This window comes from Eleutherodactylus coqui, chromosome 2 (genome assembly GCF_035609145.1).
Source record: "Eleutherodactylus coqui strain aEleCoq1 chromosome 2, aEleCoq1.hap1, whole genome shotgun sequence".
NCBI classification, from domain to species: domain Eukaryota; kingdom Metazoa; phylum Chordata; class Amphibia; order Anura; family Eleutherodactylidae; genus Eleutherodactylus; species Eleutherodactylus coqui.
Genome location: NC_089838.1, coordinates 318,552,164 through 318,566,733, shown reverse-complemented (window position 1 = coordinate 318,566,733; position 14,570 = coordinate 318,552,164). Strand labels below are relative to the sequence as shown.

The 14,570-nt window shown below is 42.3% G+C and overlaps 1 protein-coding gene across 1 annotated transcript in view; it reads right to left on the bottom strand.

Annotated features, from left to right (window-relative positions):
- LOC136612968 (venom factor-like) overlaps window positions 1–14,570 on the bottom strand; it is an 86,025-nt gene that overhangs the window by 24,942 nt on the left and 46,513 nt on the right. Inside the window, exons 22-32 of the mRNA XM_066593742.1 lie at window positions 12,670–12,730; window positions 12,402–12,488; window positions 12,082–12,285; window positions 9,905–9,980; window positions 8,166–8,325; window positions 5,460–5,561; window positions 4,544–4,694; window positions 2,899–3,062; window positions 1,755–1,913; window positions 1,620–1,679; window positions 1,387–1,477 (exon numbers count right to left, since the gene is read on the bottom strand). Coding sequence (XP_066449839.1) covers window positions 1,387–1,477; window positions 1,620–1,679; window positions 1,755–1,913; window positions 2,899–3,062; window positions 4,544–4,694; window positions 5,460–5,561; window positions 8,166–8,325; window positions 9,905–9,980; window positions 12,082–12,285; window positions 12,402–12,488; window positions 12,670–12,730 — 1,315 coding nt within the window. The remainder of the gene's footprint in view (window positions 1–1,386; window positions 1,478–1,619; window positions 1,680–1,754; window positions 1,914–2,898; window positions 3,063–4,543; window positions 4,695–5,459; window positions 5,562–8,165; window positions 8,326–9,904; window positions 9,981–12,081; window positions 12,286–12,401; window positions 12,489–12,669; window positions 12,731–14,570) is intronic.

Here is a 14,570-nt window from a genome sequence, read left to right as displayed (position 1 = left end):
TATTCATTGTATATTTTTTATATATTTAGGGACTAGCAGGGGCTCGAGAAATAAGATGTTGCCCAGCATTATCATTGTCACCACGCCATTACCCTCTAGAAGTCATATAAATGAAAGAGATCTGCTACATCAACGATACTTCAGACTATATGTTACAGTTTATAGAAATTTTTTTTTTGTTTGTTATTTTACTTTTGTTTCTCCAGTCAATGGCTCATATGACGTCTCCAAACCATCACCCCTTTGAAAGGAAATCTGGTCAGGATGAAGGAATAATCTTCTCAAAGATTTTCTGTCCCATCAAATAGCACTCTGGATATCCTCTTTGACATTACAATCCCTCTGTGTGTTCCCAACTCCGGACCTCAAGAGCCCTCAACATGTCATAGTTTCAGGATTTCCATCGCATTGTATGGGTGATGTAATTATCACATTAGAAATTGCCACAGCTTTTCTCTCTACAGCATATTATGGAAACATGATCTGTCGAGGGGACTTGAGGACCAGAGTTGGGAAATACTGCTTTAGAAGACCGTAGCAAAATGTTTAGTTTACTGGTTCACCTTTCTGACTACTGATACAGATAATACTGATTTGTAAAGTCTTCTTGTGCATGTTCCTTTCATCGGGATGAAGGAATCCTCTGCCACAGCTGTGGCAGAAGTCCGAGATGCTATCCCATTGCTTTCAATGGGGTCGGCACTGCTGCGGCCCCATTGAAAGCAGTGGGTTGCAGGCAACCCCCGCAGCAATGATTTTTGGGGAAAAGCTTGAAATATAAGCCCTTCCCTGAAAATCAGCCCTAGCTTTTAAAAAAAGGAAAAAAAAATAATATGATATTCATCTAGAAGAGCCATCCAGCTCTTCTCTCCGGCGCGACAGTCTTCTTCTGTGTTCTTCAGGCGGTGGATTGAAAAATTCCTGCCCCCAGAAAGCGCTGGTCTCATTGGCTGAGTGCTCAGCCAATCACAGGTAGTGCTCAGCCATTCATCAATGGAACACCGTAGCAAAATGTTTACTTTACTGGTTCACCTACCTGACTGCTGATACAGATAATACTGATCTGTAAAGTCTTCTTGTGCATGTTCCTTTCATCGGACATTGCCATGTGTATGAGCCCTACTGTTAATTACATTCTCTTCATCTCTACATCATAAGCTTATAAATGTAAGACCCCAAAATATCCACAGCATAAATAAGAGTTAGGGTGACTACCCACTAACAATATTTTTTCTTGCGATGCGAGAGCGATGACTTTGAAACCAATGATTTTGAATGACAGCTGAGCGCTGCCTGTGATTAGCACTTGCTCTCACATCGCTAGAAGAAATATCGCTAGTGGGTAGACACCCTTAATAGGACAAACATCAGGTGCAAAAATCTTACCGTCAGGTTCATCCTTAACTGTCACGGACAGATCGAAATTGTTGCATTTTTTCTCCTTTTCTGTCTCTAAAGCATGATAAACCGACAAAACCTAGCGGCCAAATAGAAATAAAGTTGTTAAAGCTTGCTATAAGCAATACAAAAATAGTCCCAATATCTATAGGGCCTATGGAAAGGGTTTATATTGGAAGAACATCCCATTCAAACACCGGCAAAATATAGTCTTCTCTTACCGTCAAAGTGCCTTGACCTTTTCCTTTTGCAGTGACTATAAAGTCCCCAATTTCACTTGTCTGCAAAGAAATAGATGAAGTCACAAGAGTTCAGAGAAAAGTTATTTCTACACAACACCAGTGATGAGTTCTTACCTGTTCTGTTCGGGCCAGCAGGGCAACGTTCAGATTGAGACGATGAGTTGTACTTTGGGATCTCCCAGGAAGTTTGAAGGAAACATCCATATCTAAGTCTTTGAAACTTGGTACATGTTTTTGATACTGAGCAAGAGCTTCAAACTGCATTATAGTGGACTAGAACCCAAGAGTAAAAGAAGAATATAGACATGGTCAGTGCACTACCCATAATGCCAGCAGGTAAAACCATACTCAGTTATAAGGAAGTTTCTTTTTGTAGAACAGTTTGGGGGCAGTGGGCAGAAAATAAAACAAAATGTATATTATTACACTTTCTGATAGAAGAAAATTGCTGTTTATAAGACTCTCCACAATGCTGCATTGCAATATATCTCCTCTCACCTACATCTACCAACACAATCATGCTCTTACTCAGCCAATAACCTACAACAGCCATCTTCACTTAATATATCCTATCACCCCTGCCTGCAGGACTATTCCCATTCTGCTCCTATTCTGTGGAAATCACTGCCCTTTAAGATTTGCTCCTAATATTACCAGTTTTAAGTGTGCCTTGAAAACGTATGTCTTCAAAGACATCTATCTAATATAACCATAGCTCATGCCATGCCCCATATACATCATTACCTCTGCACTCCACCCTCCTCACAGCTTGCTGCCCTTGTTCTACCACTCTGCATGTTGGATCAAATACTGGCTGGGTGACTGGTTTATGTGGCTTTATTTATACTTCCCATGCCAACATAAGGGGCTCGTACCATGAGCACTATGAATCTACTTTGCAACTATTCCCATTCCATGTAGATCATGAGCTTTTATGAACAGGGACCTCTCTCCAGTAGAGTCTAAGCCTCTATGGGCATGGACCTCTCTCCTGTAGAGTCTAAGTCTCTATGGGCATGGACCTCTCTCATGTAGAGTTTCAGCTCTTATGGATAGGATTCTCTCTCCTGTAGGATGTAATCTCTTATGGCCAGGGACCTCTCTTATTCACTGACCATTGACTCCTCTTGTAGAAAGACAATGACAACCACGACTTATGGCCAGCAGAGGCTATTGTCTCTTTTCTTCTCCCATGATAGATGACTTTGATGGATATAAACTAACGTTATAACATTTTTCATCTAATTAAATGACAAACCTGAGTTGACCCCCAAACTTCTCCGTAGTATCTCTGCTCAGTTAGCCATTTCACCAACGGTCCAGCCTTCTCAAACTGCTTCAAATGCGAGAGGGTGAGAAGACCATAGGAGGTGGCCTCAAGAGATAAGAAGCGAGAGCCTGGTTCATCCCAGTGGGTGTTATCTGAAGGAGATTTGGGCACAAAAATCCTTAAACACAGTGATAATATGGCTGATGTTCGTCACATGATCTACCATAAATGAAATTATGTCTAAAAAACCTCCTATGACGTATACTGATATAGAACTTACTGTAATTTAATAAAATGGATCTATATTAATTGGAAACATACACTGATGTTCCAAAAGTCATGGGACAGAAAGTAGTATCATGTAGTACCCTCTCTAGCATGGCGAAGTGCAGCAACTCGAAGTGGCATAATTTCCAGTAGTGAACGGAAGACATTTGGAAGGATGTTGAGCCATGCCATCTGGATCGCCACCCACAGCTCTGGTATTTGTAGGTGCAGGATCTCGGTATGGATGGACCTCTCCATCACATCCCAATGCTAGATTTGGCTCGTGTCTGGCAATTGTGCATGCCCTACCATTTCTAGGAACTCTCTAGAATGCCCCTCGATTCAATTCTGGACAATTTGAATATTCTATAATTGTGGGCATACATGAAGTTTATGAAAGGCTGTAAATGGTTGGCAAGCATTGAAATATAGCGGGCAGCGGTCAATGACATGTTTAGGTTGACCAGTAGACCCAACCTATGTCATGAGAACAGATCCCATACCAGAAAAGAACCACCACCAGCCTGCATCGTGCCTTGTTGACAACTAGAGTCCATAGCTTCATGGGGTCTGTGCTACACACAAATCCTACCATCAGTCCAAAACAGTGACTCATAGGACCACATGTTGCCAGTCCTCTAGGGTTCAGATGGCAGCCTTACAAGACAGGTTAGTTGTGTCCTCTGCTCCCCATATCCCATGTAAACTAAAGAACGCCGCAATGACCTGCAGGATATGTGTGTGGGGCCTCCTGCATAGGAAGTGGATGTGAATACTGCCTGGGTCACTTGTCTGTTCTTGCAAACAATTCTAACAAGATGCTTCCAGTCACAATCATTAAGCAGTCGTGAGCGGCCACTGCGTTGTCCACTGTGAGTGGTAATGACTTATCTGCCATATTCCCGGTACTCACGTGACACTGTTGATTGAGGAATGTTATGTAATGTCCCATCCATCTGGCACCCACTATCATGTCTCGTTTGAACTCAAATAGTTCACTTAGTCTGGCCATGAGCACACTGGCACTTGTTCAACCTCACTTACAAGATAACACCTCACAATTTATAAAAATGTGGGCGTTCCTAAGCCATCCCTTGAGGTAACGCTGCTTTATAATCAATTTACATGCTGCTATCCCAGGACTTTTGGCATATCAGTATCATAGTACGTGAGGCCGAAAAAAGACACATGCCCATCCAGTTCAGCTTATTAACCCCCAATGCTTATCCAGAGAAAGGCACAAAAAACAAAACAATCAGGTGGAAGCCAATTTTCCACATTTAATCCATCCTGACTCCAGTGTATATTACATAAGGAAATGCAGGATATATGGACTGTGAGCACATTGTATAATTGCTGGTATTACCTGTAGATGCAGACATTAGTATCCCAGTGTCCTTGAGCAAGCCAGCCTTAGCCAGAGCATAGGCAGTGATAGCTACAGAGTAGGGTTTCTTCAGGGACTGATAACGATCATTTAAATAATTTTCGGCTTTCTCAATGCTTCCAGGTAGACTCTGCATGTATAAGAAATGAACATTATATATGTACAAGTTATGTGGATTGTGTACATGAAAAGTATTTGTTCCATGTGTTTCACTATTTGTGATTTGAGCTCAAGATTGCATGTGGTTTCAAGAAATTGCACACCACATGGTTAGGAGTGGTATTGCAAGTAAAGCATATCGATGGCTATAATGACTTGAATGGCTATGAATGAGCAATATAAAGTGATACACAGTGTGATTCATTTTTCGTATGCTACTGGTCTACACAGGCTGTCATCAACCCGCATACGAATGCCGACATACAAAAAAAAAAATGGTAGAGTACTAGAGCCATTCCATGTACTACTTGTAGTGCCAATGTACTGATGAACTGAACTTTGGAAATATAAATAGTTTTCCACAATAGTGCATATTTTCTATAATGTGTTACATCGGGATTGCCATTATGGTTTAATTCAGGAAGTAAATGAATAATTAAAGTGCATTATAGACATATAAACATGACACAATGGTCTTTAAGTGTTTTCCAAATCTATGTGCACTTAGGGATCTTATTAGTTTTCATAGTAGATCCCATTAGTTATATAAAAAAGGATCACAATATCTGGATAGTGCAGATGTGGAGCCTGATTTATATGGTGTAAAGACCATAAGTCACAGGTGTTGAATTTGGACTTCATCATCAATGTTTCTATAATTTCAATTTTAGTTAACAGAAGGTAGGGCTATAATAAATAACATAGCAGGTGATTGTAATAGGATATAAGAGCTTACGTCAATTCTGTCCTTGCAGATATGTTCACTTTCCAGCATGGCGATGAGAACGAAGGCGGTGAGACTACAATCCAGCTCAGCAGAACCTCTTGTTACACCGCCCTATAAGAAACCAAGAGTATATTTACAAAATGACATTCACAGTCACTCCTTAAAGGTTTTCCGAGTTCCCCCTGTGCTGAAACATTGCAGGCACTGGGAAGATGAGTATTACTATTATTAATAAACTAAAAAACAAAACAGCAATACTCACCTCCCCGCTACCGCTCTGCTTCCCCGCCGCCAACTCCGTCCACTTGCACTTTGTTTATTCTGTCTGCAAGGGACACGTAGGTTGTTTACCCATGTGACTATTGCAGCCAGTAGCAGGCCTGACAGGGACATCATCTGTGACGTCCCATAAACCCGCCAGGGGCTTCATTAGAAGGCCACATGACGGGATGTCACCAGGCCTTCTGAAGAGGTGGTCCGGCGTCACAATGCGTATACTGACTTTATACAGTTTTGGACACGCGGGTGCCAGAATTATATAAAAACAATAACTTGAAAACGGGAGGTGGTGAGTTCTCCTTCAATGGAAGTGTTCGAACAAAGGCTGGACAAATATCTGTCTGGGATGATTTAGTAAATCCTGCACTGAGCAGGGGGTTGGACCCCATGACCCTGGAGGTCCCTTCCAACTCTACCATTCTATGAAAAACCCCTTTAACCCCTTCCCTCCCCATGACGTAAGGGTACGTCATGGGAGCAGGGTACTTCCCGTAAAATGACGTACCCTTATGTCATAGGGATAGTGCAAGATCATGACAGATCTCGCGCTATCCAGCAGCGGGAGTCGGCTGTCACTAATAGCCGGTCTCCCACTGCAACAGCAGGGGTGCATCTGAGATGTTAACCCCTTCCTTCTAAGTAGATCACAGCAGGGAAAGAACTCACAGAGGGAGTGCGCTCCCTCTGTGACTTCAACCGACTCTCGGGGTGTTATCGCAGAGAGCCTAGCTGGTTGCCATGGCAACAGGACGCCAGATACCGGCATCCTGTATTGCCATTGCCTATGATCGCTGCAATAAGCAATAAGGCATTGCAGGAGAGAAGTCCTGCAATGCCTTATCGCAGCAATCATCGGTGCTACAGTGTAAGTCCCCCAGAGGGACAAAAATAGTGTAAAAAAAGATCAAAATAATGTACAAAAAATAAAAATGTAAAAAAAAACCCTTTATGCTTTTTTCATATTAGCATAATTATTTTTTTTTTTAAACCCACATATTTGGTATTGTCGTGTCCGTAAAGTAATAAAAAAGATAAAATGAACATGCTTTTTATCCTGCACGGCAAAAAGCATTAAAAAAACGCTAAAAAACTGAGGCAAAATGCTAATTTTTAGCATTTTGTCTCCCAAAAAACGCAATAAAAGCAAACTCAAATGACAGTTGTTCAGTGTACACATGGCCACCAACAGGGTGCCCAGCAATAAACTGCTAGTTGTTTTCTTTCAGCTTACCAAAAAATAGTTGCTGGTTGATCAAACGCCATCTGGTGTAAAGTGGCAGTCATTCGTAAGTGAACTTGTAAGCGACTTTGCATGAACATCCCTCCTATGAACAATACCTGAGCCAACAACTAATGAACAATCATTGCTCCGCGCAAAAGCAGATGAATGACTGTCGTTTGTAATCTTCAGTGACTATCTGGACAATAGCTGCTTCTTACAAAGGTATATTTAGGCAGCTGTAGATGTATTAGAAACTGTGTGCATCTAATCTGCTTCCTTTACCTTTCCCTCCCCTATACTTTTAAAAATGCACATGATGTCTCCCCATACTTGCTGAGTGGGCGGCTACTTTCTAGTGTGATGTCAGAGCTTTGCTGTGTGCTCTGAGCCAATCAGATGTCTGCCATTGTTGCTGTACCTCCCCTTTTACTAACACTGACAAAAGAACTTCAGCTGCATCTCCCCCCTGCCTTTCTGCTTTAGATTGGTAAGCTATGTTCAGACTTGCTAACTTTCCCCTGGCAATGAATGTGAATGAGGTAGATTGAAATCCATATGGAATAATGAGTAGGCTGTGAATTATTGAGTCCACGGCATGTTAGCTGTTGCTGTGGATTCTGCTGAAAAGCTGGATGTTATTTCTAGTCAACTACAATAGGGCTGATCCATGTGCCGATCTACTGGCTAATCCATGAGAGAAATCCAAGTTTCAACTGCAGTTTTCTGCAGCAGATAATCTAAGAAAACCTTGGTGGACTTGCTAATGGAAAATCCACGTCTTATGAACATGGCCGTACTGCTGAGGACATTTTTTGGTGACTGAGGTGGTTTTTAAACAGTCAGGGAATGGCAACTACAGGCTTCTGCAGTATAACAAATCATGCAATATACGTTATGACAATAAGTATTCTCTAAGCATGTGATATGACATCACACTGATGTAATTGATTAATGAGAACCAGAAAAAGTGATTGGGAAATGTTTTTTGAATGCAGGAGCTCTGGGGAATACTGGTTCTGGTAGAAGAGAGCCAGCTGATGTATGGAGACTTACAGGCAAAGCTCTATGGGTAAAATGTATGCAAATTAGCTCCTCTCCAAAATGCAAAAGCATTGTTTCATTCTATGTTACTGAGTCATTAGTTAAGAGAAACAAGATCTCGTGTCCTTTAGCTGAAGTATTGCAATTTGCTTTTTTGTGGTCCTTCTACATACCACCATCTCCTGGTGATAGACATGTGCATCTTCTCTGAACTCCCCATCCGGATTTTGCTTGTTTAGAATGAGCCACCTCACTGAGTTGCATATCAAATTGCTCTCAACGTTGATCACACTTGAAGAGATGGCAAATACTTTGACCACATAAGCAGTGAGCCTGAAAAGAAAGAAATGTGATAAAAACAGAGAGAACTAGAATGATAATGAGCAAAATAAGAGTTATAATAAGCAGGGGCGGAGCTTAAAATGCAAAGGGAGGAGTTTCAAGCCATAAAGTGAGAAGCAGATATTCGGAATAAGGCAAAAAAGAAAGTGAACAATAATACAGACAGGTTTTGGTCAGTTATGGAGCCCAAATTACTAGGACTGACATGTTACTTGGACCTGTCAGAAGATGTTATTAGTAGGGTGTGCTCTGTGCCCCAACCACACCGGCATGCCTTTAGAGTACTATGACCGTTCATTCTTTGGATTTCTAAGTCTGTAGTTACAGCATGACATTCATTGCAATGGAACTGTAATGTATGAGCTCATTAAAGGACCACTCCAGTATTGTTTTTAATAATTCGTTACGTTGCTATTCCCCCAGTACATATAAGTGAGCTACTGTTACCTTGGTTAGTTACTTTTCCTCTGAAACTCCCATACACTTTTTCCTCAAATGGTCATGTGATCTCAGTTCTGACCAGCTCAAATCTGAATGGGGTTATGTATTGAGTCTCTAGTCAGATTCTGTGATACTGTTGCATGATCCCTACTACAGAAAATGCCTAGAGGGGAACACAGGCACTCCTATCACAGTTACTGATGATGACCACACATCTCCTGTCACACAGTTATAATAGAGGAGATCACAGCTCATCCTCCTGTCTGGATACTTGTGCTCTGTAGCTTATTTAGGTGAATGTAGAAGGTACTGATAATGAAACAGTCCCCCAAGCTGACAAAATGATACAGCCTCAGCTAAGGCTGTGCTAAAGCATAATGGGATAGATATGAAACTGAAAGTAAAAGATCTCAATCTCAAAATGGTGCCTGATAAGCATCAGACAGGGGGCTACACTGCAGGGAAGTGGCTGGAATACATGGAGAAGATCTCCAGAGTGTGACAGACAATCACTTGAGGGGGGGAGGCGTGGAAAAATGTGTTTTTGCTGGAGTCACCCTTTAATACCCATTGTCATGAAAGCACAGTCAAATGTTGAAGGGATATAGCACTTTAAACAGTGTCAAAGCTCTTTCCTTTTGGCAATCACTGGGAGCCACAGGAAACAGAGTCCTATGGATGACATCTTCTGACGTATCTAAGTGTTTTAAGCTACTGTAGCTTTTTATCAGATTTGAGGTCAATGAATCATAATTAAAACACAATAGACTGGTACTACAGTAAACTGCAAGGTAAAACTAGCTTTAGGGCGAGCACCCACTGGCGATTGCGTTTCCCGTGATTTTTTCGCGAGTTTTTCGCGGCGTTTTCGCGGCTTTTCCGTTAATTTCCATTGACATTCATGGGTGCATTAGGAGAAAAATAAGGACACATATGCAACTGACAGTTCCTATGTTAAAAACGCAAACGCAACGCAAAAAAAATGCCAGTGGACAGGAACACATGTTATCTCTATGCCTGTGCAGGAAAAACGCAAAACGCAGGTAAAAAAACGCCAGTGGGTGCTCGCCCTTATAGTATAAAGGAAATAGTAGGGAAGGGTTAAAGCAATGGTAAAATTGTCCAATACCATGTGCTGGAAGGTGTTTCGATCCAGGCACCATATGAAGAGTCTGGTTTTGCGAATGCTTGTTGCTGAATTACACCTGTTGAAGATGAACATAAATCAATGTATAAATGCGAGTATGATCCATCTTTTGACATTTTAATTATCGGAACACTTGAGATTTATTCACACGCCTGAAAAACACAAGTAAATGTCATGCATATTGCATGTTTTTCATACAAAATGCATTGCACATGCTTGAAAATCGCATGCAAAGTTGCAGCTAAATGATTGCTTTGTAGGTCTGATTTTCTCGGACCTGTATCACACTTGCCCGCGTAAATACAGTCTCAGGGTACTTTTACACAGCCCGACAGTCGCCCAAGTGATCGCTGAAATAAGAGATTACGGGTGACTGTCGGCCCATGTAAATACGGGTGTACACAGGGCTGTCTGTTTACTCTGAAGGGAGAGTCCGACAGTCATCGAACGTAAAAGTACCTTCATCCACTAAGGGTGACTAACATTTTATGGCTGTGTACATCATGTTATTCCATATTTACTTACAGTATATAATCCTATTATGTACAAGTAAATAAAAAAGATTTTTCTGTATGGTTCTGCGCCATGGTCCAGTCATGTTTTATATAAATGGGGGAGTATATATATAGCTGTATGAGCCCCTTACTAGCCAGTATCTGTGTATGTACAGATGGAAGGTGTATTAGGGTTATGGGGAGTAATGAATACTGTGTGATGAAGGGATCAGGTTCGAGGGAGAATGTAGAAGGGGGGTAAATGGAGAAGAGTTAGATTAGGGGATGTGATAAGTTTAGGAAATGCATTTTTTGAGAATGTGTGCATTTGTGATTAACCTGATTCGACATGGTAGCTCATTCCAGAGAAACGGTACAGCTCAGGAAAAATCTTAGAGACAGCACTGAGAAGTGCGAATTATGGAGGAACTTAGTCTAAGATCTATAGCAGAATGGAGAGCACAGGTAGAGTGGTAGACAGCGATGAGGGAGGTGATATAGGGCGGTGCAGCACTGTGGAGAGATTTATGATAGAGAGTGAAAAAGTATAAATAGTATTCTATAGTGTACGGGCAACCAGTGTAATGACTGGCACAGGGTACAGGTATCGGTTTAGTGACTGACACAGGGTGGAGACATCGGTGTAGTGATTGGCACAGAGTGGAGGCATCAGTGTAGTGACTTTCTCTGATGGCTGCTGTCAAAAATAAACGCCAGGACCCCAGCGAAAGTGCAAGGCTGTATCTGGGCACTAGAGGAAAGGTAAGTATAAGTAATGGTCTGTTTGTTAATTTAATAGAGACAGGCCTATTAAAGGGAAGCTTTCATGTAACCGGACAACCCTTATGAGCTAAGTAGGCCTTAAGCCAAGTAATAGGTGGTGTAAGGTTAGACTGGACAAAAAGATAGTCACAGCAGCACAACCAAAAATAAACTATATTCAAACTTGACTAATACTTAATTTTTATTGCTTAAAATTAAAACCAAATCAATACAAAAGGTGTATAAGAAGAAAAAAGATAAAAAAGATTCACAAGGCAATACCAATCAATACAGATCAACAAACACCAGTGGAATGTGTAAATTACTCACGATTCAGATGCATTATTTTACTAGAACGGAGTCTAGCATACAACCTGTCAATCCCTGCCTACAAGTAGTGTAGCCGCCCTGACAAGTTCGCCCCCTCTTCTTGGTAGCTAACCCTCAAACTGTCCATTAGTATGATCTAAGCACTAATCATAACCTGTAGGAGAAGATCTATCTGCAAATCACACCTATTAGTACCCTGATAAACCAAGTACTATATAGGAAAGCATGTGGCCAAAGCCAAATGGTGCGTATTTGGCCGTGGCTTTTGAAGTGAATCTGCCATGGATTTCAATACCTGTATTTCAAAGGTTAACATTTGCAGTGGAAATAGGCATGATGCAGATTTAGAATTTGCCGCATTTTTCAAAAATGCTGTGCATTTGTTACACAAAACTTTCTGCACTGTGGGAAGATTTTAGGCATCTCCTCCATATGACTTGTACTGTAAATGCCACAAACTTTTTGTAGCAAATTCCAATACGGTCTATGTGAAGGCGGCCTAAATCTGCCCAAATAGGTCCTACATTCTGGATGAGTTTCCTTGAACAAAAAAATAAATGTCTTATATCTTACCATTTTTAATGAACTGAATGGCCTGGTCTCTGCGCTGTACTCCTATTTTTTCCCATTGGTGGGTGAAATCCAGGAAAATCACGGCTATCAGGGGACTCGTCATAGACATCATGTTTTGTTCTCCGCATCCACCTGGGGCATTGATCAGGTGGTTCAGGTTACCACCTTCAATAGATTTCTCCACCATTTCACTTACTGGGCTTCCTGGATATGATTTAAATTTGAGACAGTCATGATATATATTTCATAGAGATTGTTCTTCATTCTGTACAGAAAATAGAAATATCATATATAATGTGAATTAGCTACTAAGAACTCACCTTGAATGGTAACGATGGTGTCCACTTGTGTCTTGGGGACAATATTTTTGGGATCTACTGCTTTGATCTGTTCTTCTTGCACTCCACCTGTAGAAGACTCAGTAGTAAGAAGAGACTTAAAACTCTTTAGACTCTTAAAAAAATCTACAAACATACTACAGATTAACAATTTTATTATTCCTATGTAGACATCAACATTTTAAAAAATACTGCCTCTATCCCCAAAGGTATGAGTCGGTAACACTGTAGCCTATCGCAGTATACGGACCTCTTAATGCTGGATCCAAAACCACTGATTTCAGGGTCTGTGTCAAACGTCTTCCTTCAGGCTGGAGATAAAAAAGGAAATTGGAATTGAGAAGAGAGGTTACCACAAAGTTAGTAAAAAACAACAGAGCCAGAAGACTCACCCAAAAATATATATACGAAAAGCTTTATTCATGTACAGAGAGTACAAAACAAGGGGATATAACAGCCTCACCTACTGTATGGCAGCATTCTTTCAAATCAATGTCAGACCCTTTAAACAAGTCTTTAAAAAAAATGATTAGGAATTGAAAACCAAGCCAGAAAACCATACACAAGCAGCTGTTTCGGGGTTTTTTGCCCCTCATCAGTGCGCAGTAGGTGTCTGGCTTCTCTAGTAAGAGGCCTGTGGCATAGGTCGGGCCTCTCAATAGCCACGCCAGAAACCTACTGCACACTGATGAGGGGCAAAAACCCCGAAACAGCTGTCTGTGTATGGTTTTCTGGCTTGGTTTTCAATTCCCAATCATTGTTTTAAAGACTTGTTTAAAGGGTCTGACATGATTTGAGGTACATATGCTTCATTTGAGGTACATATGCTACGGCTTTTCCGCCCGCTGTCCATGCGAGTAGCAGTCATCTATCGCCCCCCAGGTGCTGCTCGCCTGTTTTTGGACCACTTTGCTGCCTGGCTCCCCCACTTCCTATCCTGCGAAATCCCAACCCTCATCTTAGGCGATTTTAACATCCCCACTAATGACCCCATCTCCCCATCTGCCTCTCAGCTTCTTTCGCTCACCACCTCCCTTGGTCTCTCTCAACTCACAGCCTCTCCCACTCACAGGGATGGCAATACTCTGGATCTGGTCTTCCTCCGGCTCTGCTCTGCTTCCAACTTCACTAACTCCCCTCTCCCACTCTCAGATCATAACATCCTCTCTTTCTCTGTCACACTCCCTAACACCTCTCCACACCCACCTACCTATCGTACCTACAGGAACTTAGAGGCCATCCACACACAAGACTTTGCTGAATCCCTACAGTCCTCTCTGTCCCCCATCTCTCTCCTCTCCTGCCCCAACCTGGCTGCCGCTCACTACAACACCGCTCTCAAACATGCCCTGGAAGAAGCGGCGCCCCCCAGGACCCGAGCCATCCGATGTAGACCACGGCAACCCTGGCTCACACCTCAAACGCGCTTTATCCAGCGGTGCTCTAGAAGTGCCGAACGGCTGTGGAGGAAGTCGCAAACGTCTGCAGACTTTCTCCACTACAAATTCATGCTCAAAACCTACAACTTCGCCCTCCACCACGCCAAACAAGTCTACTTTACCTCTCCTCACTATCGCACAACCCTAAACAGCTCTTTGATACTTTTCACTCCCTTCTCAGCCCTAAACCGCAGCCCCCGGTGACGGATCTCAGTGCTGTTGAACTGGCTGCCTATTTCAAAAAGAAAATTGATGACATCCGTCAAGAAATAACCTCCCAATCCCAGACTAGCCCTGACCTTAGTCTTGTCAGCACTGCAGCTAGCTCCTGCTCACTGTCTGTACTCAGACCAGCAACAGAGGAAGAAGTCTCCAAACTGCTCTTCTCTGCTCGCCCCACCACCTGCGCTAGCGACCCTCTCCCCTCACACCTCCTCCGATCCCTCTCCCCAGTGGTCATCTCGCATCTCACCACTATATTCAACCTCTCTCTGGCCTCTGGCATCTTTCCCTCTTCTTTCAAACATGCCATCATATCCCCATTGCTAAAGAAGCCGACTCTTGACGCAACTGACGTTGCCAATTACCGACCCATCTCAAACCTCCCCTTCATCTCCAAATTACTAGAACGGCTGGTTTACTCCCGCCTTGTAAGCTATCTATCAGAGAACTCTCTCCTCGACCCCCTACAGTCTGGCTTCCGACCCCAACA